Genomic DNA, 22,335 nt, shown 5'->3' with positions numbered 1-22,335 from the left:
ATCACTGTCATCCAAAAAGTCTTAAATAATTAAGTATATCAAAATTTGAATTTCATTAACCTCCTCCCTGTCCCCACTACCAGATATAAATAGACTTTCCTATTACGTATTTAATGCAAATATTTATCTTATATATCAATAGACAAGATATGATGATTTATTGTTTACTTTGAACAATCCTCTATGCCCTAAATGCCCACTAACACATCCATCAAATACCGTGTAAAATTATAACAAATATTAATTTAAGATGGTAACATCAAATGTTTTAATAAAAACAAATTTATGAAATTATAATATGGAACAATTAATAATGAAATCTAATAATCCCTATTATACATAATGAAACCAAAGTATTAATCATGGAACGAATGTAATGCAAATATTTAAATAAAATGTTGAATTTATTCAAAAAAGATTTTTTCTAGTTATTTTTAAAAATGGATGAGAACTGCTTTAGGTTCGGCCGTGCCGACCAGAACAGAAAACTAGCTTACCAACAAGGATTGATAAACAGAAAATTTGAAATAGTACTAAATAACAAGTATATACGGCCGTAAGTTCGGCAAGGCCAAATCTGGGGATCGGTTTATATGGGGGCTATATATAATTATGGACCGATATCTAAAAATTTTTGCATGGGTGTTTGAGGCCATATATTAATACAACGTACCAAATTTCAACTAAATCAGATGAATTTTGGTCTTCCAAGAGGCTCCAGAGTTCAAATCCGGTGATCGGTTTATATGGGGGCTATACATAATTCTGAAACGATATGGACCAATTTTTGCATGATGCTTAGAGACCATGTACTAACACCACGTACGAAATTTCAACCGGATTGAATGAATTTTGCTTCTCTAAGAGGCTCCGGATGTCAAATCTTACAGGCCTATTGCGCTCTTGTCTTCGGTTAACAAGATTTTTCAGAGGATTTTGTATGGCCAGATGATGTCATTTTTGAGTGAACATAAAATTGTTCAAGATTTTCAATTTGGTTTTAGAAAGGGTTGCGGGACACAAGAGGCCGTTGTGAATGTGATGGATATGATATGCGACGGTTTGGACAGTGGGTTTGGTGGTGTTGCGGGAGTTTTCTACGATTTTTCTAAGGCATTTGACCTAGTGGAATGTGAAATTTTGTTGCAGAAATTGTTACTATACGGTTTTGATGGGTATTCTTTGAAATTAATAAGAAGTTTTTTGAGTGATAGGCAGCAATACGTACAGATAAAGGAGAGTAGAAGTGAGATGGCCTATGTCCAATATGGGGTACCCCAGGGCAGCGTTTTGGGACCACTGTTATTTATGCTTTATATTAATGATATTGCGAAGCTTAAGCTTTTTGGCAAATTGGTAGCATATGCGGATGATATTAGCTTATTTTACCCTTATAATCACGACGTTATTTTAAGAGCTCAGATTGAACGGGACGCGGAGACTCTCAGGGAATTTGCCAGGATAAATAGGTTGGTACTGAATGTGTTATGACCCCATATAGCACTAGGCTTGGCCCTCCGGCATACTCAACCTCTCTCAGGACGGTCCTCAACCCGCCGAAACCTAGCCCGAGGTATAACATGAAAAAAAAGGAACTTACAACTGTCGATAACACACTTACAAACACAAAGGGACACACACGTTGAATGAGGCTTTTGATGGACAAACCTCCCACTCTGCCCTCCCAACCATGGTTCACAGATACCGTTTCATCAATTTTTATGAACCCCACAAAACCTTCCTTCACTCCTTTTACCTTCACATATTCCCCCTCAACAAATCAAAATTTAGCACATAATTCCGTTACAAATATTAAAATCAAGATACATTTTTATTTTTCATTTTCCTAGTCAATAATTAAAATTAACAAAATAAAACTAAATTTCTTATCATTTAATAGAACATGAAAACACGGAAACTTTACCATTTACTATAACTAAACATCTTTTTTTTATCCTTTTTAATGACTATGAGTATGGAACCTACAAAGCCTTAAAATTGCATAATCCAATGGGGATTTATTTTTACTCTGACTTCCTACCTAATTGAGCTCAGTTAAGTGGAAAATATTGGGGATTAAATATCAAAACAATAACCCACTAAAGAAAACAAGTGAAATTATTCAGGTGACTTTGTATGGCCCTTGACAATGGAAACTAAATATGGGAATGGAAAAGGCAAATATACACTTATACTAAAATATTAATAAAAAAATGTAAGTTCAATAACAGTCGTTTAGATCAAATTTTTGTAATAGAATAAACGCATATATTCATAGGGTGTTAAAAGCAGTTTTCTTTTCTCCGGGCATTCTCCCTCCGCCTTATAGTGTTATTAAAACTGATACACTGGGATGCCCTTGGATTTTCATTTGGGCATTGCCCACAACATTTTCTGGGATTATGGGATTTTTAAAACAAAGTGGATTTTAATATCGGACGTTGGCGGATATCTTCATTGGTATTTCTAGGAGTTAGTTTTCCCTTTGGTTTTCACAGGTAAGCATATTTGACGTTTTCGTGGGCTTATATTACTCCACCCACTTACTTATTGATACTCCTACCTTGATATTTTATTAATTTGTTTTCTTCCCTGGTGATTCTCCGATCGTTGTTCAGTCAATTGCTTCCACTGGAACTAGCGCTATGAGGTGAACCTCTCCAGGATCGTGGCAACCAAAACTAATCCTCACCAGTTAATTTCTCCAGAAAAAAACGAATTTTTGCATAAAAAGTATAGCGCCTCCTGATCATACAGGAGGCTATTCCAGACCTGACAAAAACATTTTATTAAATTCATACTCCTTCAGATTACCATCACTTGATTAACTTACTTTATTATTTTCAATATTAATAATTGCAAACCCAAAATTTGCCAGAATGAAATTTCTCTCAATTTTCCGCTTTTATATTTTCACTCTATAGTCTCTAAAAAAACGAAATATTTCAAATTCACTGCTCTACGACACTACTATCAACACATACTTTATTTAATTATGTTTCTATTTATGTTAACCGCCAAACGTTTCAAACAAACACTTTAAAATACACTTTGCTAAAATGGCAACTTTTGACGTCTTTTGCTCTATTTATACCCCTGGTTTCATCAAGCCAAGCGCTTCTACGCCATATTTTAGACTAATATCTGTCCCTTTCTCCTAAAACCAAGTTTAAATTCCGCTTTTATTACATTTTTATTTATTTTTTGCTTTTACCATTTTTTCTGTTTCATAGTCTTCATTCCCCATGCTTCGTGGGATTTCATGAATGAATTTATGGACTACGAGCAACCCTATGGCTACGGTGTAACAACGCCCTCTTACTACTTGTTAACCTGTCATATATCTAACCAGCTGACACTCCACCACCAACCACAGACCACGCCGCAAGCAAAACCACACTAAAACTTGAAATTATTGATTTGCAGCAAGATTTAGGCATTAAAATCTACATTAATTATTTGCCTAAGCTGCATTAATCCTAAAAACATAACAACACGATTGGCCGCCACCACATAGGCCCTGAACCAAACATTAAATAAAAAAACAATTGGCCAGCACCACATAGGCCCTGAACCAAACAAAAAAAACTTGTGCCACAAAAGTGTGTTGGTCAACCTGCACAATAAAAAAAAATACTCTACATTTTGGCCGCATCTAACGCCCACGCCTGCCACGTTTGCCTTAGGATGCTCCGTAAAGGAAATTTGCATTCCATGGCGAAACAAAGCGTCATTATCCACAGACCATAAGGATTCATTCCCATAAGCATGGGCCAATAAAAATAACACGCACGGCATTACCTGGTATATGTTAAGAGCAACGAAAATAGGGATGCCAGTGCGAACAAAAATGTATACCAATTCTCGGACAAGATTTATACGGGGCACGGACGGACGTGAGTAAATTGCTCAGAATTCGATTCTGAGTAAGTTGCCTTTCAAATAATCTTGCAGCCGCACTTGTAATCATCATGTGGCCTGTACTTGTATGCATCTATGTACCTATCAAAAAAAAAAATTAAAAAAATGAATTTCTCCTTTTTTTCTCTTTTTTTACCCAGGACCCTCGCAACAAATGCGGAGAAAACAAAGGTGGTTCGTTTTCGACCACATTCAGCGGGATATTATTTTAGTGTATCGATCTGTGGGAGGGATGTCCTAGAATGTAGCTCTGTAAAATATTTAGGTATACATCTACAGAGCAATTTGGCATGGGATTTACACATACAGAGTATTAAGGGGAAAATTGCTCCGGCAATTGGTCTGTTGTACAAATTTAGGAACAAATTTAGTGATGGAACAAATTTACTGTTATATAATAGTTTAATACATAGCCACTTGAACTACCTGCCTATTGTCTATGCCTACAGGAAAAGGGGCGCTTTAAAATCCTTACAAAGAATGCAAAATAAGGCCCTTATAATTGTATACAAACTTCCGCGTATGTACTCAACAATATCCTTATATCAGAACGTTGCAAAGACTATTTTGCCAATTAATGGTATCTACAAAATGCAATTGCTTGTATATATGTTTAAGTCTATCCGTAATATTAGACATTGTCCTATGGAATTTCACATTAACCAGACAGCTTTTAATACTCGAAATAGCTCTAACTTATTGGTAAAGAGATGTATACTAGAATTAACGAAACAAAGAATTGGACACATTGGTGCTATAGAATATAATCAGATGCCTTTTCATCTGAAGTCAATATGTACAATATCCTCTTTTAAAACACAATTAAGACAATATCTTCTTCAAAATATTGAAATGCTTCTAATGTAATTTAACAACTGGAAAGTAAATGAACTGTAATATCTGAAAAACTACAAATTGTATAATATATATTTACTATTGTAACACTCATTGCCAACTCGCCCCTAAAATGTCTATAAGGCGCTGGGGCACTACGAAATTTGATATTATGTTCTGAAATAAACTTAAATAACTAAAAAAAAAAAAAAATCTGGGGATCGGTTTATATGGGGGCTATATATAATTATGGACCGATATGGACCAATTTTTGCATAGTTGTTAGACATAGTTGTTAGGAGTCACCGTGGTGCAATGGTTAGCATGCCCGCCTTGCATACACAAGGTCGTGGGTTCGATTCATGCGTCGACCGAAAACCAAAAAGTTTTTCAGTGGTGGATTATCCCACCTCTGTAATGCTGATGACATTTCTGAGGGTTTCAAAGCTTCTCTAAGTGGTTTCACTGCAATGTGGAACGCCGTTCGGACTCGGCTATAAAAAGGAGGTCCCTTGTCATTGAGCTTAACATGGAATCTTAACATGGAGCCTGATACATCGGGCTGCCACTCAACCTAACAACGGGACAAATTTCAACCGGATATGATGAATTTTAATCCTCCAAGAGGCTCCGGAAGTCAAATCTGTTTAGGTTTATATGGGGGTTACGGACCGATATGGACCAATTTTTGCATAGTTGTTAGACATCATGTAACAGGTTGGCTGATAAGTCACCGGTCTGACACATAGTCACATAGATGGCGTCGCTAGTATTAAATGCATATTAGTTTTATATAGTACCAACCTTCAAATGATTCGTGTCAAAATTTGACGTCTGTAAGTCAATTAGTTTGTGAGATAGAGCGTCTTTTGGGAAGCAACTTTTGTTATTGTGAAAAAAAATGGAAAAAAAGGAATTTCGTGTTTTGATAAAATACTGTTTTCTGAAGGGAAAAAATACGGTGGAAGCAAAAACTAGACTTGATAATAAGTTTCCGGACTCTGCCCCAGGGAAATCAACAATAATTGATTGGTATGCAAAATTCAAGCATGGTGAAATGAGCACGGAGGACGGTGAACGCAGTGGACGCCCCAAAAGAGGTGGTTACCGACGAAAACATAAAAAAAATCCACGAAATGATTTTGAATGACCGTAAAATGAAGTTGATCGAGATAGCAGAGGCCTTAAAGATATCAAAGGAACGTGTTGGTCATATCATTCATTAATATTTGGATATGCGGAAGCTCTGTGCAAAATGGGTGCCGCGCGAGCTCACATTTGACCAAAAACAACAACGTGTTGATAATTCTGAGCGGTGTTTTCAGCTGTTAACTCGTAATACACCCGAGTTTTTCCGTCAATATGTGTCAATGGATGAAACATGGCTCCATCACTACACTCCTGAGTCTAATCGACAGTCGGCTGAGTGGACAGCGACCAGTGAACCGTCTCCGAAGCGTGGAAAGACTCAAAAGTCCGCTGGAAAAGTAATGGCCTCTGTTTTTTGGGATGCGCATGGAATAATTTTAATCGATTATCTTAAGAAGGGAAAAACCATCAACAGTGACTATTATATGGCGTTATTGGAGCGTTTGAAGGTCGAAATCGCAAAACGGCCCCATATGAAGAAGAAAAAAGTGTTGTTCCACCAAGACAACGCACCGTACCACAAGTCATTGAGAACGATGGCAAAAATTCATGAATTGGGCTTCGAATTGCTTCCCCATCCAACGTATTCTCCAGATCTGGACCCCAGCCACTTTTTCTTGTTCTCAGAGCTCTAAAGGATGCTCGCAGGGAAAAAATTTGGCTGCAATGAAGAGGTGATCGAAACTGAGGCCTATTTTGAGGCAAAACCGAAGGAGGACTACCAACATGGTATAAAAAAAATTGGAAGGTCGTTGTATCGCTCTTGAAGGGAACTATGTTGAATAATAAAAACGAATTTTGACAAAAAAATGTGTTTTTCTTTGTTAGACCGGGGACTTATCAGCCAACCTGTTACTAACACCACGTGCCAAATTTCAACCGGATCGGATGAATTTTGCTCCTCCGAGAGGCTCCGAAGGTCAAATATGGGGATCGGTTTATATGGGGGCTACATTAATATAATTATGGACTGATATGGACCAATTTTTGCATGATTGTTAGATACCATATACTAAAACCACGTACTAAATTTCAACCGGATCGGATGAATTTTGCTTCTCAAAGAGGCTCCGCAAGCCAAATCTGAGGGTCGGTTTATATGAGGGCTATAAGTAAAAGTGGTCCGATACGTCCCATTTGTAATACCATAAATAACAACTACTTATGACAAGTTTCAAGTCGATAGCTTGTTTTGTTCTTTATTCGGAAGTTTTATTTAGATTTCAACAGACGGACGGACGGACATGGCTAGATCGACTCAGAATTTCACCACGACCCAGAATATATATACTTTATGGGGTCTTAGAGCAGTATTTCGATGTGTTGCAAACGGAATGACAAAGTTAATATACGCCCCTTCCTATGGTTGGGGTATAAAAAGTACTTTTCTAAAGTGAAAGGGATGTAGTATGTGTAGCGAGCATATCCCTATATCTTTAAAATTCGTTCATATCTTAATATTTTTACTCACTATTTGACACGCGATTTTCACGACTGAATCTGATCTACCTAAATTTACCGTTTTTGGATCTAACCGGTTAAAATTCAGCTACAACTCCCATATATAAAGTCTTACATCAGAGTTGCACTCATATCACAGATACCAATGGAAAAAATGGAAATGACATATCCCCGGTAAAATTACATTAGACTATGAAATAAAATGTAAATATTTTTAATTTTTTTTAAAGAGCTTCTAATCCAATTTGCATCCTTGATCATTTAATTATTTTTACTCACAGAATAACAACTCTTCCATCCCTTCCAAATTACACCTTACTCAAACAATCTGAAATTTCAGTAAATGAATTATATTTAAATTTTCAGTATACATTTTTTTGGTGTAACAATAATTTTTCGATTTTGGTCTCAAGATATATATTTTATTAATTCAAAATACACACATACATACATTCCTAATGAAAACTTAAATATATACATAAAGGAGAGAAATAAATACAATTACAAATCAATTTTGTTTGCTGAAAAAAACTATTCGATAGACACTCCAGGATCAAGGATTCTAGAATAACAAAATAATATAAGGAGCAAAAGAAAGAAAATAGTAACTATAAATAAAATCACAAATTTTTGTTAACTAATCTTAAAAAACTTCGTTTTTAGTGTTTTGTAGCTTAAAATTTGGGAGCATGGCGTCGTCTTCGTACACCCACATATTCTCCAGTTGTCGCCGATCTTCCCTTTCCCGGAAAGCCACGGGCAAATGGAGGTTTTGCATTGGTTGTCACATAATAAGTACCACGAGCTCTGGAAAAGGTTTAAACAAAAAATTAATAATAAAGTTTTTTTATTTATTCAACAATCACTCATACTTATGTGAGACATGTTCTCCCATTAACACATATTCTGAATCCTTTGGCTCACACCATCCTATCAGGTAAGTGAAGAGATTAGGACAAGGTCCAGCGTAGAAACCTTTTGTGGTTGTAATGGATTCTATAAAGTAGGGTGTAACCTTAGTATGATCACAGGCCAATGTTTCTATAAAGAAAATTAAAAAGCTCAAAATTTTAGTTAATATCATATTCACAAAACAAAACAGTGGGACACAAATTTGGAAACACTTCTGCCACTGATAGACGATATCCCCGATTCCAATATACTTAATTTGTAGTGAAAGACATTTTCTGAAATTCTATGAACTAAGATAAATATTTTTACTTTAAATTTTAATGAAATTCTGTATGGTACATGATACTTTGGCATTCAAAGGTCATGTCAAACTCCCCAGTAATTTTCGCCTCATTCAAATAGCCAACCAGGAAAAGAACCTCAAACTAAATATGGTAAACCAGCCGGGTTGTAAACTGAACGAACTAATCTTATTTTACAAGGGTTGCCTTTTATGTAGTCCGAACAGACAAAAAAAAAAGAAATATTAATCGCTATATTGCTTTTCAAAATATTGCAGATTAAGATTTCTACACTTTTGCAACGAATCTCATCCAGTTGTCGAAACTCTTTTGCCACTCTGATGAAGGTATCTGCATATAATGCATTCTGAATGCATCACGCGCTTCTTCAAGTGCTGAAAAATGTTGAACTCACATTTTATTTTTATTTCTATAGGAAATTTTGTTACTGTATAAATTTTTGTCAAAATTTTATTTCTATAGAAAATTTTGTCAAAATTCTATTTCTATAGAAAACTTTGTCAAAAATTTATGTCCATAAAAAATTTTGTCAAAAATTTATTTCCATAGATAATTTTGTCAAAATTGTAGTCCTGTCACAATTTTGTCAAAATTGTAGTTCTGTCAAAATTTTATTTCTATAGAAAATTTTGGAATTTTTTTTTATTAAGGAAATTTTGTCAAAAATTTATTTCTTTACAAAATATTTCCAAAATTTCCTTTCTATAACAAATTTTATGAAAACTGTAGTTCTATAGAAATTTTTCTCAAAATATTACTTCTATAGAAAATTTTGTTAAAAATTTATTTCCATAAAAAAATTTATTAAAATTGTAGTTCTATGAAAATTTTATTTCTAGAAAAAATGTTGTCAAAACTTTATTTCTATAAAAAATTTAGTAAACATTTTATTTTTATAGAAAATTTTGTCAAAATATCTTTTCTATAGAAAATGTTGTCCAAATTTTATTTCTATAAAAAATTTTGTCAAAATTTTATTTCTATAGAAAATTTTGTCAAAATTTTTTTTCTATAAAAAATTTTGTCAAAATTTAATTTCTGTAGAAAATTTTGCCAAAATTTCATTTCTATAGAAAATTTTGTCCAAATTTTATTTCTATAAAAAAATTTGTCAAAATTTTATTTCTATAGAAAATTTTGTCAAAATTTTATTTCAATAGAAAATTGTGAAATTTTTTTTTTTATTAAAGAAATTTTGTCAAAAATTTATTTCTTTACAAAATATTTTATGAAAACTGTAGTTCTATAGAAAATTTTCTTAAAATTTTACATCTATAGAAAATTTTGTCAAAAATTTATTTCCATAAAAAAATTTGTCAAAATTGTAGTTCTATGAAAATTTTATTTCTAGAAAAAAAGTTGTCAAAATTTTATTTCTATAAAAAATTTAGTCAACATTTTATTTCTATAGAAAATTTTGTCAAAATTTCTTTTCTATAGAAAATTTTGTCAAAATTTCATTTCTATAGAAAATTTTGTCCAAATTTTATTTCGATAGAAAATTTTGCAAAATTTTATTTATTAAGGAAATTTTGTCAAAAATTTATTTCTTTACAAAATATTTCCAAAATTTCCTTTCTTTAACAAATTTTATGAAAACTGTAGTTCTACAGAAAATTTTCACAAAATTTTACTTCTATAGAAAATATTGTCAAAAATTTATTTCCATAAAAAATTTGTCAAAGATTTTATTTCTAGAAAAATTGTTGTCAAAATTTTATATCTATAGAAAATTTTGTCAACATTTTATTTCTATAGAAAATTTTGTCAAAATTTCTTTTCTATAGAAAATTTTGTCAAAATTTCTTTTCTATAGAAAATTTTGTCAAAATTTCATTTCTATAGAAAATTTTGTCCAAATTTTATTTCTATAAAAATTTTTGTCAAAATTTCATTTCTATAGAAAATTTTGTCCAAATTTTATTTCTATAAAAAATTTTGTCAAAATTTTATTTCTAGAGAAAATTTTGCCAAAATTTTATTTCTATAGACAATTGTGCAAAATGTTATTTCTATCCATAATTGTGTCAAATTGTATTTCTGTAGAAAATTTTGCAAAGTTTTATTTCTTAAAAAAATTTTACCAAAATTTTGGTTCTATGGAAAATTTTGCAAAATTTTATTTCTTAAGAAACGTTTGTCAAAATTTTATTGTTTAAAAAATATTTCCAAAATTTCCTTTCTACAACAAATTTTATGAAAACTATAGTTCTATAAAACATTTTCTCAAAATTTTATGTGTATAGAAAATTTTATAAAAATTTTATGTCTATAAAAATTTCATCAAAATTTTATGTGTATAGAAAATTTTATAAAAATTTTATGTCTATAGAAAATTTCCTCAAAATTTTATTTTTACAGAAAATTTTCTCAATATTTTATTGTTATAGAAAATTTTATCAAAATTTTATTTCTATAAAAATTTTGTCAAAATTTTATTTCTATAGAAAATTTTGTGAAAATTTTATTTCTATAGAAAATTTTGTCAAAATTTTATTTCTATAAAATTTTTGAAAAATTTTATTTCTTAAGGAAATTTTGTCAAAAATGTATTTCTTAAGGAAATTTTGTCAAAAATTTATTTCTTTAGACAATATTTCCAAAATTTCCTTTCTATAACAAATTTTATTTCTATACAAAATTTTATTTCAATATAAAACGTTGTCAGAATATATGTCCATAAAAAATTTTGTCAAAAATTTATTTCCATAGAAAATTTGGTCAAAATTATAGTTCTATAGAAAATTTTATTTCTATAAAAATTTTGTCAAAATTTTATTTTTATAGAAAATTTTGTCAAAATTTTATTTCTATAGAAAATTTTGTCAAAATTTTATTTCCATAGAAAATTTTGTAAAATTTTTATTTCTATAGAAAATTTTGTCAAAATTTTATTTCTATAGAAAATTTTGTCAAAATTGTATTTCTATAGAAAATTTTGTCAAAATTTTATTTCTATAGAAAATATTGTCAAAATTTTATTTCTATAGAAAATTTTGTCAAAATTTTATTTCTTAAGGAAATTTTGTCAAAAATTTATTTCTTTAGAAAATATTTCCAAAATTTCCTTTCTATAACAAATTTTATGAAAACTGTAATTCTATAGCAAATTTTCTGAAAATTTTATTTCTATACAAAATTTTGTCAAAATTTAATTTAATAGAAAACTTTGTCAAAATATATGTCCATCGAAAATTTTGTCAAAAATTTATTTCCATAGAAAATTTTGTCAAAATTATAGTTCTATAGAAAATTTTATTACTATAAAAAATTTTGTCCAAATTTTATTTCTATAAAAAATTTTGTCCAAATTTTATTTCTATAGAAAATTTTGTCCAAATTTTATTTCTATAGAAAATTTTGTCAAAATATTATACCTATAGCAAATTTTATTAAACATTCATTTCTATAGAAAATTTTGTCCAAATTTTATTTTTATAGAAAATTTTGTTAAAACTTTTTTCTATAGAAAATTTTGTCAAAATCTTATTTCTATAGAAAATTTTGTCAAAACTTTATTTCTATAGAAAATTTTGTCCAAATTTTATTCTTATAGAAAATTTTGTGAAAATTTTATTTCTATATAAAATTTTGTGAAAATTTTATTTCTATAGAAAATTTTGTCAAAATTTCATTTCTATAGAAAATTTTGTCAAAATTTCATTTCTATAGAAAATTTTGTCAAAATTTCATTTCTATAGAAAATTTTGTCAAAATTTTATTTTTACAAAAAATGTGGTCAAAATTTTATTTCAATAAAAAAATTTAGTCAACATCTTATTTCCATTGAAAATTTTGTCAAAATTTTATTTCCATTGAAAGTTTTGTCAAAATTTTATTTCTAGAGAAAATTTTGTCAAAATTTTATTTCTATAGACAATTGTGCAAAATGTTATTTCTATCCATAATTGTGTTTTATTTCTTAAGAAAATTTTACCAAAATTTTGGTTCTATGGAAAATTTTGCAAAATTTTATTTCTTAAGAAACGTTTGTCAAAATTTTATTGTTTAGAAAATATTTCCAAAATTTCCTTTCTACAACAAATTTTATGAAAACTATAGTTCTATAGAACATTTTCTCAAAATTTTATGTGTATAGAAAATTTTATAAAAATTTTATGTCTATAAAAAATTTCCTCAAAATTTTATGTGTATAGAAAATTTTATAAAAATTTTATGTCTATAGAAAATTTCCTCAAAATTTTATTTTTACAGAAAATTTTCTCAATATTTTATTATTGTAGAAAATTTTATCAAAATTTTATTTCTATAAAAATTTTGTCAAAATTTTATTTCTATAGAAAATTTTGGAAAATTTTATTTCTATAGAAAATTTTGTCAAAATTTCATTTCTATAAAAAATTTTGTCCAAATTTTATTTCTATAGAAAATGTTGTCAAAATTTTATTTCGATAGAAAAGTTTGTCAAAATTTTATTTCTATAGAAAATTTTGTCAAAACTTTAATTCTATAGACCCTTTGCAAAATGTTATTTCTTTAGAAAATATTTCCACAATTTCCTTTCTATAACAAATTTTATTAAAACTTTAGTTCTATAGAAAAATTTCTCAAAATTTTATGTTTATAGAAATTTTTCTCAAAATTTTATTTCTACAGACAATTTTCTCAACATTTATTGTTATAGAAAATTTTATCAAAATTTTATATCTTTAGTAAATATTCCCAAAATTTCATTTCTATAAAAAAATTTTATTTCTATAGAAAATTTGGTAAAAATTTCATTTCTATAGAAAAATTTATAAACTTTTTATTTCTATAGAAAATTTAGCAAAATTTCCAAAATTTACTTTCTACAAGAAATTTTATCAAAATTTTATTTCCCTATAAAATCTTGCCAAAACTTTATTGATATAGAAATTTTTGTCAAAATTTTATTTCTTAGAAAATTTTGTCAAAATTTTATTTATATAGAAAAAATGGTTACGCCTGCTCTGTAATTTAAAATGTTCTTCTAGCGTCATGGATTCAATTTTCAATCTCCTGAGTAATTTTGGGCTCACTGAAACAGCCTCAAAATAAAGAAAAATGTATTGGAAAACGAATGGCAGAAGATTTTTTATATGTATGTATATGTAGATTTACCAAAAATATCCCATCCAACTTACGAAATATTGTAGGCGATCCTATACACGCTGGTTGTCGTGTTCCTCCATTCACATAAAAATCTGCATGACCACTATTATGCCATTGACCTAAAATTCCAGCACCCGTATGCAAGACGTCGACAAAATGGGCATCACTTGAATCCAAATCACGAGAATTATTAGTACCAGCATAAAAGAAAATCGTTGGATCCAAAGCTGTTATACGACCAATTTTTCCCTCCTCGGGCTTCAAATAATTTGCCACCAATCCGGCTATATGAGCACCCACACTATAACCAATGAAATGAATATCATCAGGTTGTACACCTCTTGGATGTCGGGCTAAATATTTAACCAATTGAGATATACACAAGCCACCAAAACGAGGTGACCAATCCATTTGACTTAAACATGGCTCCTTCACGGCTGTGCCATAATCCACAATGATGATGTTGTAATCACCTATGGTGAAGTAGGCTTTTCTTATATCTGGACTAGGACTTAGGTTACGACCTCCACCGAAACCATGTATGACTATCTTGGTAGGATGTCTGGGATTAAAGTGCGTATAGTAGAGGGCATTATCATCGAGAACATCTATAAATTCGGGTTCCTCTTGCGTGCGCCTTGTATACAAGTAAAATTGTATTTTGGGATGAGGACATCGAAAGGGTTTCTCCAAACATGAATCCGTAACATAAACTTGTGTCTGATTACGCTCCTGAGCGTCTGTAAGAATAATAAAAGAATATGAAACATTAATACCGTTGCTAAATGTGGACAAAAGTGTAAATGAGAAAATAATACACGTAGACAAAGAATGTGGTGGTCACCTCCTGGAGCAAAATGTTATTTTTGGATGGGGATAAAATAACATTTTTGTCGCAAAAATTTTGTTTTCTACCAAACATAACATAATGTCCGAGAAAAAAGTTTGGTTGCGACAAACATGTTACGTGTACACATTCCATAAATAAAATTTTGCTCTAGGAGTTGACCATATTCCTTCCCTGGGTCTGCTCAAACCAACTTTGGATTTTAGCAAATATTGATTTTTTCTATTAACATCTTCCTTGTAGGTTATGATAGGATGAAAATTTTGTCAAAATTTTAATTCTACAGAAGATTCTATATAGAAAATTTTAATTCTATAGAAGATTCTATAGAAAATTTTAGTTTTATAGAAAAATTTGTGAAAAGTTTCTGAAGAAATAAGATTTTGACAAAATGTTATGTCTATAGAAATTTTTTCTCTCATTTTATGTCTACAGAAAAGGTCATGCCATTCAAAGGTCATGTCAAACTCCCCAGTAATTTTGACCTCATTGGAATATCCAACCAGGAAAAGAGCCTCAAATTAAATATGGTAAACCAGCCGGGTTATAAACTGAACGAACTAAAATTTCTATAGGAAATTTTGTCAACATTTTATTTCTATAGAAAATTTTGTCAAAATTTTATTTCTATAGAAAACTACAGAAAATTTTGTCAACATTTTATTTCTATATACAATTTTATCAAATTTTTATTTCTATAGAAGATTTTGACAAAACTTTATTTCTACAGAAAATTTTGTCAAAATTTTATTTTTATAGAAAACTACAGAAAAAATATTTCATTTAAAAATTTAATCAAAATTGTATTTCTTTAGAAAATTTTGTCAAAATTTTATTTCTACAGAAAATTTTGTCGAAATTGTTTTTTTATGGAAAATTTTGTAAAAAAAAAATTTTCTATATTCATGTCAACCGACCGACAAAAATGCTCACGGTGGTCTCTTGGGTCGATTTAGCCATGTCCGTCTGTCCGTCAACACATTTTTGTAATCAAAGTCTAGGTCGCAGTTTTAGTCCAATCGACTTCAAATTTGGCACACTTATGTGTTTTATCTCAGAATAGAACCCTATTGATTTTGGAAGCAATCGGTTCAGATTTAAATATAGCTCCCATATATATCTTTCACCCGATATGGACTTATATGGCCCCAGAAGCCAGAGTTTTACCCTAATTTGCTTAAAATGTTGCACAAGAAGAACAATTAGTACTATAGTTAAGTGTGCCAAATTTTTTCGAAATCGTTTCAGATTTAGATATAGCTTCCATATAAAGCTTTCGCCCGATTTACACTCACATGACCACGGAGACTAATTTTTTACTCCGATTTAGTTGAAATTTTGCACAGGGAGTAGAATTAGCATTTTAGCTATGCGTGCCAAATTTGGTTGAAATCGGTTAGATATAGCTTCCATATATATGTTTTTCTGATTTCGACAAAAATGGTCAAAATATCAACATTTTCCTTGTAAAATCGCCACTGCTTAGTCAAAAAGTTATAAAAATTACTCTAATTTTCCTAAACTTCTAATACATATATATCTAGCGATAAATCATAAGAAAAAACTTTGGCGAAGTTTCCTTAAAATTGCTTCAGATTTAAATGTTTCCCATATTTTTTAATAACATTGTGTTCCACCCAGGGCATTAGCCGACTTAAATTTTCAGTCTATAGATTTTGTTGAAGTCTATCAAATTATGTCCAGAGCGAGCGATATTTAAATGTATGTATTTGCGACAAACCTTTATATATAGCACCCAACACATTTGACGGATGTAATATGGTATCGAAAATTTAGATCTATAAAGTGGTGTAGGGTATAACATAGTCGGCCCCGCCCGACTTTAGACTTTCCTTACTTGTTATATTTTAAATATTGCATAATTATATTACCTCTAAACATTTAAGGGAAAATAACATCTGCATAATTGCCTTATTTGCGTGTCCGGATATATTGTAAAAAATAATTAATAATTGGTTTATAAACTAGTTGTTACACTGCTCTCGAGTTTGCATAAATAAAATCTACATTAAATTGCATTTTTGTAAAACATAATCACATATTTCCGTTAGCTGACAAAAGAAAAACAAAAGATTCAAGACACAAACTTCAATGTATTAAGAACACCATGGGTTTGACCAGAACTAGTAGGTATTCATTTTCATAAGAAATCATAAAATCGAAGGATTTAAAATATGGATGAAGACTGAATTATAAAGTTACCTGTTTGTGTTAAGTGATAAAAGAAGACTCAAGACACAAACTTTATAATATTAGGAACATCAATATTTTGCACATAGTGCTAAATAATAAAAGAAAAACAAAAGACTCAAGACACAAACTCAATTATATTAAGATCATCATAGTATTATTGAATAAATGGGAATTTACTTTTATAAAAAAATAAATAAATAAAACTAAGGGTTATTTAATTATCTTGATACCTAAAGTAAAAATTATCTGCCCATTGAAGAAAACATTGAATAAATCTTACAATAACATAAGACAACTTAACCTACATACCCAATATGTTCACATCCAACGCACAAGTTAAGCTTTTTCAAAGCCAAAAACTCCCATTTTTGTTTTTCGTAAAAAGCTCAATAACACAACGTCACTTCTTTGCCTCTTTTTCACTTGGGATTTTTTTCGTGGAGAATAACATACGTCATTATCCGGTTTTCCAATGTTTATGTTATAATTTTGATTTTTTGTTTTTATTTTAACATTCGCTTTTTTGGGATTTTTTCTTGCATGCCATCATTGTTGATCGACCTGACCAAAGTGGGAAGCTAGTGCAAAGTAAAAGTACCGGAAGTTTTTTGTTTGCATTCATTGTGTCTGTTTGTAAACGAGCACTATGCAACCCAAATGCCTGCATATGAAGTTTTGTTGCAAAATGAGGCAATTGAAATGTATACTCAAGTACCAGTTTTCTGGAATGTTCGCAAGTTTTTTTGTTTTTTTTTATGACCATCGACTATCGATGGTAAATATTTACTACGCCCAGCAACATTTACTGAACCATATGGCGCCAAATAAACGTCTGAACATAATTAATTGTATGACTTAATAAAAGAAAACAACTGTTCCATATCCTCTTTTAGGATCTATGCATGTGTGTTACTAAATATGCATACAAAAAATGGTAAAACCATTGGTATACCCATTTCCTTAGATAGGTAGATACCAGCAAAATGTTCATTGTTGTAATACAAAATGAATTTTGCATTAGAAACATTTTTGGAATTCCCTTGTTTTTATTATGGTTATATGGGTTAATGAATTTTATTTTGCTGACATATTATAGTATTAACAACTGTGATGAATTTGTAAGTCAATAATGTATTTTGAGAAAAGTATCACATATGAATTATTGGTAATTAAATAGATTTTTTGAATAATTTTTACAGTACGAATCCAGCAAAAAAATTGGAAAATTGTGAATTTTTGAAAATATTTGAGGTCAAAAGTTTCCGACAAGCGTTAGAATCCATTAAAAATTGTAAAATATTATAAAAAATTATTTATTTGACAAAATATCACAGAATTTTTTAATTTACATCCAAAACATTGAATTCGGATCACACCTAAAGAAGTGATGCAAATTCAATGCAACGGCTGTTGAAATGTAGGACTTCCGTCCTATGATAAGCCCATGTTAAATTCATAGCTTCTGCGTCAATTTTGTACCACTTCCGGATCCAAAAAGAACATTTTCATTACCTTTGTGGCGACGCTTTTTTTGCTGGCAATGCGTTTACATGCGTTTCTCTGATATAACGTTTTTTTTTTTTTTTGCTTTGTCCAAAAGTCAACAAACGTTTCAACGAAGTCGGTTTGTTCTTATAATTAAGTGATTTGATATAAAACGAGTAACGTAATATGCTAAGGTCAGCATGGCTTTAATAATTCTCACAAAATCTTCAAAATCCATTTGGTTCTATGCTTAGGTAGTTCAATTAGTAGCTAGATCAAGGAACTCTGCGACAAGGATGGGTTATGTCCAAAGTGGGCAAGCGAAACGGTGACGAGTGTCATGTGACCCTTGATTACCGATGGGACACACGTCAGCTACGCTGCTATCAATCACTGATAAGTAGGAATTGAGGTGGCTGCTCTTGCCTGATCTTAGATGGACCAAATCTACCCTGGTCTGCCGTGCAGCGTTGCCAATTTAGCTTTTTTCCCGCTAGATTTGGCTTTTTTTGAAGACGTTTAGCGGGAAAAAATGCATTTAGCTTTTAGCTTTTTTTCTGGCTTTTTTTCATGACCCTTTTAGCTATTTTTGGCTTTTTTATTTTCGACATGTTCCTATTGAAATATAGATAAAACTTCGTTTTTATCTACACGCAAAAAAATAATTCTTTCCTCCCAAACGAAATTTTAGACAAACAAAGTTCGTTTCTCATTTGCTTTTCGCTGTAAGGAAGTGTATTTGGAAGAAAAGTATATACTTTTTGTGATAAACGTTTATTCTTTTCCAGGATGTAAAAACAATTTCATAAAGACTAGCTCAAAAACATTGTTTTCTTGCTAATTGCATTGTCCCTCACATCTTTCTCACATCCACGAGGATTTTTAGTTCCTAACACCTTTTCCTGTAATACCTACAATGTAGAAGAAATTATACGATTTTATAAATTTTTAAAATTTTTTTACCTTTCGCCTGGACGGAGAATCGAACCGCGGACCATGCACTTTGTAAGCCAACACACTAACCACTGAGCTATGTACCTGTTATGGTCATCAATAGATAATTATCCATATAAGTTATATTTATATAGCATAGCTTGCGGCGCCCACGAACCGAATAAACAAAGTTTATTTAACAGAAACAAACATTTAGTTTGGCACCGTGGAGCAGTGGTTGCTACGTCCGACTTGCATGTCAAAGGTCGTGGGTTCGATCCCTGCTTCGACCAAAGTTTTTTTGCTTTTGTTTTTTTTTTTTACATATATTCCAGATATGTTCGGAAGATTCCGAAAAAATGTTCATTGTACTATATTAAATTTTGAACTGTAAAATGTGTCTTATAAAGACCTATAAACGAAATGGACTGTGTTGTTGTTTCAAAAATAACTTTTTTTATTGAAAAAATAAAAATTTTGTAACAAACGAATTTTTCTAGTGATAAAAGTTTAAAATTTTCGAAGCAATTCAAAAAACTCTAATAAAAGAAGAGCGTTTTCGGTACACGTTTTCCATACGTTTTTTTTCTTTGCGTGTAAGTCTTGCTGCCAGAATAAGAGTTTCCACATATTCCAAAGCTCAATTGAAGCCTTAATAATTATTCCACCCATTATGCGGGCATTTTTGCAGCAAATACACCTTGTTGTAAATTTTTTTCCTCGTATTCATAAAAGTTATCGCAAACTTTAAATCTACTATTACCATACAAATTCCTTATATAAACTGTCAGTAAATTATTAGGAATAATAGCATTTGACTCGTTTATGTTATTATAATACGTATTCTAAAGTTATTATGATATTACTAAATTAAAATAGTAGATGTGAATTGCTTTGTACACTGAAAAAATATTGTCGTGAGGCCAAGGATTTCATGTCTTTAAAATACGAACGCGAATTTTGGTTATAGTAGCATTTGTGAATTTCTCTTATATAAACTGTTTCCCTTGTCCAAAAGCCGATAAAATCGTTTTGTCCTTATAGTTAAGTGATTCAACTTAAAAATGGGTATATTTTCATGAAATAAGGCTAGGGCCAATTCTAAAAAATTCTTAAAATTAATTAAATAGTCTTTAAATGTGTGGAGTTTTTGTATCTTGACCACAAACCAAAATAGCGTTCAAAAATAGAAGAGGTTTTTCAACATTTTATTTTAAAAACGTATACACATAACAATTTCTACTTAAAGTCGAGTCTGAATTTGGAAATTTAAGTTGTCATTAGCACGTTTTTAAAGCACTGTGATAGCTCATGAAGAAAAAGCAGAAAAAACGAATAAATTAAAATTTGACTCGGAATCAATACCAAAATCATTAGTGTACAAAATCTTTGGAACCGAACATAGAAATAATTAAGGAAATAAAGTTTTGAATGTGGTATTATTTTTTAACATAAAAATTATACCCTGTACCACAGTAGTGGTGAAGGGTATAAAAATGCAATAAAAAACAAATCTGCTATTTATTCATGGAATGGATTTACATTTACGAAAATTGGACAACAATAGATTTGTATGGGACATTTTCGAATAACGAATTTATCATTAATTCAGTTAAAACGAAATATATTGATATTTTCTAATGCAGTTCTATGTGACATTGGACTTTTTGATGATTAACCAGCTGATAATTGCAAGTTTACGGGGAAAAAAGTTTTTACTAGGAAATATAAATGAAGGACTTTCAGTAAAAATTTGTGATAGTAATCAAAATGTATCGAGTACGCAAACAGAGCTAATATAACTTAGATTTTCTTATAGTCTCACAGAAATGGAAATAAAATGAATACAATTAAAACAATATGCATTTTAAGTGAAATAAAGCCTTTAAGTTTGTTAAATTTCAATCAAAAATGTGACTTTTGATACAAAAAATTTAGCTTTTTTTCTAGCTATTTTTTAACATTTTTTAGCTTTTTTTGGCTAGTTTTTTGGACAAATCTAGCGGTTTTTGGTGAAACAATTCTGGCAACGCTGCTGCCGTGGGAGGTCTCTCTCCGGTGCTATGGGCGGTGGTCGGACTCCGAGAACAGGATTAACCTTGTAGCTTCTCACCGCTTTAGCTACAGTATCCTCATGAATCCTGTTCAGACCTGTCTGATATGCGGCCTGATCTAGAGACCCTCTTTTATAACGCTGGATCTCGTTCTGTAGAAGATGAAGATCAACTTTTATATTCCTGGGTGGAGGTTGTCTATACACAAGATGGTGATTTGGATGACTGCTTCGATAGCAACCCAAGAGGTACTGCTTTGACAACATGAAATTATGTCGACGCACTGGGATGATCTTGGTCTCCGCATAAAGGTGATCCAGGGTGTACTGCGGAAACCTTCGGTTGCAGTTCTAAGGGCAGCGTTCTGACAGATCTGTATGTTATTCCACTGCGTGTCGCTCGTTTGAGGTGTCCACACTGGCGCTGCATAGTTTACCACTGACCGGTCAATTGCCTTATTTGTAGTCAACAAGGTTTCTTCGCCCGCACCCCAAGTGCTGCCGGCAAGCGACTTGAGGACCTTGTTTCTACCGCGGAGCTTATCATAAATTGCAGTGGCATGGGCGGACGACTTTAAAAGGCTGTCCAATGTGACCCCGTGAATCTTGGGGTAATTTGTGGTCGGAATGATTTCGCCGTCGACTCTGACATTCACCTGCCTGCATACTTCCGCCGTCCATGTAGTGAATAGTATGGCTGAGGATTTGGTGGGAGATATCTTCAAATTTCTTGCAGTGAAATAACTGGTAAGATCAGCGAGGTAGACGTTCAATCGATCGCATATGTCATCAACAATGGGCCCGGATGCCATGATTGTGCAATAGTCCGCATATGATACAATCTCGACGGCGTCAGGAGGGGGTGGAATCGAGGACAGGTAGAGATTAAACAGTGCCGGAGATATCACCCCACCCTGGAGAACTGCCTGTTTAACTCTACGGGGGTTTGACTTCTTATCCCTGAATTCTACGTACGAATGGCGTCCGCACAAATAATTCAGAACCCAACGCTTTGTTCCTGCCTCTAGGGACGTATTTTCGATGTCCTCGAATAGTGTGGCATGGACCGTCCTAGGATACGGCTTGAGCTGATTGAGTCCCATATTAATGAGTGCTGAAATGGCATTCAA

The 22,335-nt window shown here is 31.1% G+C and overlaps 2 protein-coding genes and 1 long non-coding RNA gene across 5 annotated transcripts in view; 2 read left to right on the top strand and 1 right to left on the bottom strand.

Moving 5' to 3' along the window:
* Positions 1-3,254: 3,254 nt before the first annotated feature.
* Positions 3,255-5,999, top strand: LOC142227010 (uncharacterized). Of its 3 annotated transcripts, none has more exons than XM_075297314.1 (2): positions 3,255-3,986; positions 4,062-5,999. In XM_075297314.1, exon 2 carries the CDS (start codon positions 4,402-4,404, stop codon positions 4,786-4,788), a length of 387 nt encoding a protein of 128 aa, XP_075153429.1. In that variant the 5' UTR covers positions 3,255-3,986; positions 4,062-4,401; the 3' UTR covers positions 4,789-5,999. The 3 variants fall into 3 exon arrangements, with proteins under 3 accessions (XP_075153429.1, XP_075153431.1, XP_075153430.1); XM_075297316.1 differs by having other exon boundaries at positions 3,256-3,896; XM_075297315.1 differs by having other exon boundaries at positions 3,256-3,926.
* Positions 6,000-7,765: 1,766 nt separating this feature from the next.
* The window catches only part of LOC142227008 (pancreatic lipase-related protein 2), a 37,603-nt gene continuing 23,033 nt past the window's right edge, over positions 7,766-22,335 (bottom strand). The window contains exons 2-4 of the mRNA XM_075297313.1: positions 13,706-14,413; positions 8,238-8,406; positions 7,766-8,172 (exon numbers count right to left, since the gene is read on the bottom strand). Coding sequence (XP_075153428.1) covers positions 8,040-8,172; positions 8,238-8,406; positions 13,706-14,413 — 1,010 coding nt within the window. The 3' untranslated portion in view covers positions 7,766-8,039. The remainder of the gene's footprint in view (positions 8,173-8,237; positions 8,407-13,705; positions 14,414-22,335) is intronic.
* LOC142227009 (uncharacterized) lies at positions 13,503-14,446 on the top strand. The gene is made up of 2 exons (XR_012719780.1): positions 13,503-13,662; positions 13,718-14,446. It is a non-coding gene; the product is annotated as an uncharacterized LOC142227009 (long non-coding RNA).

Source organism: Haematobia irritans, chromosome 2, assembly GCF_050003625.1.
Source record: "Haematobia irritans isolate KBUSLIRL chromosome 2, ASM5000362v1, whole genome shotgun sequence".
Classification (NCBI taxonomy): Eukaryota; Metazoa; Arthropoda; class Insecta; order Diptera; family Muscidae; genus Haematobia; species Haematobia irritans.
This window is presented reverse-complemented; position numbering and strand designations above follow the sequence as displayed.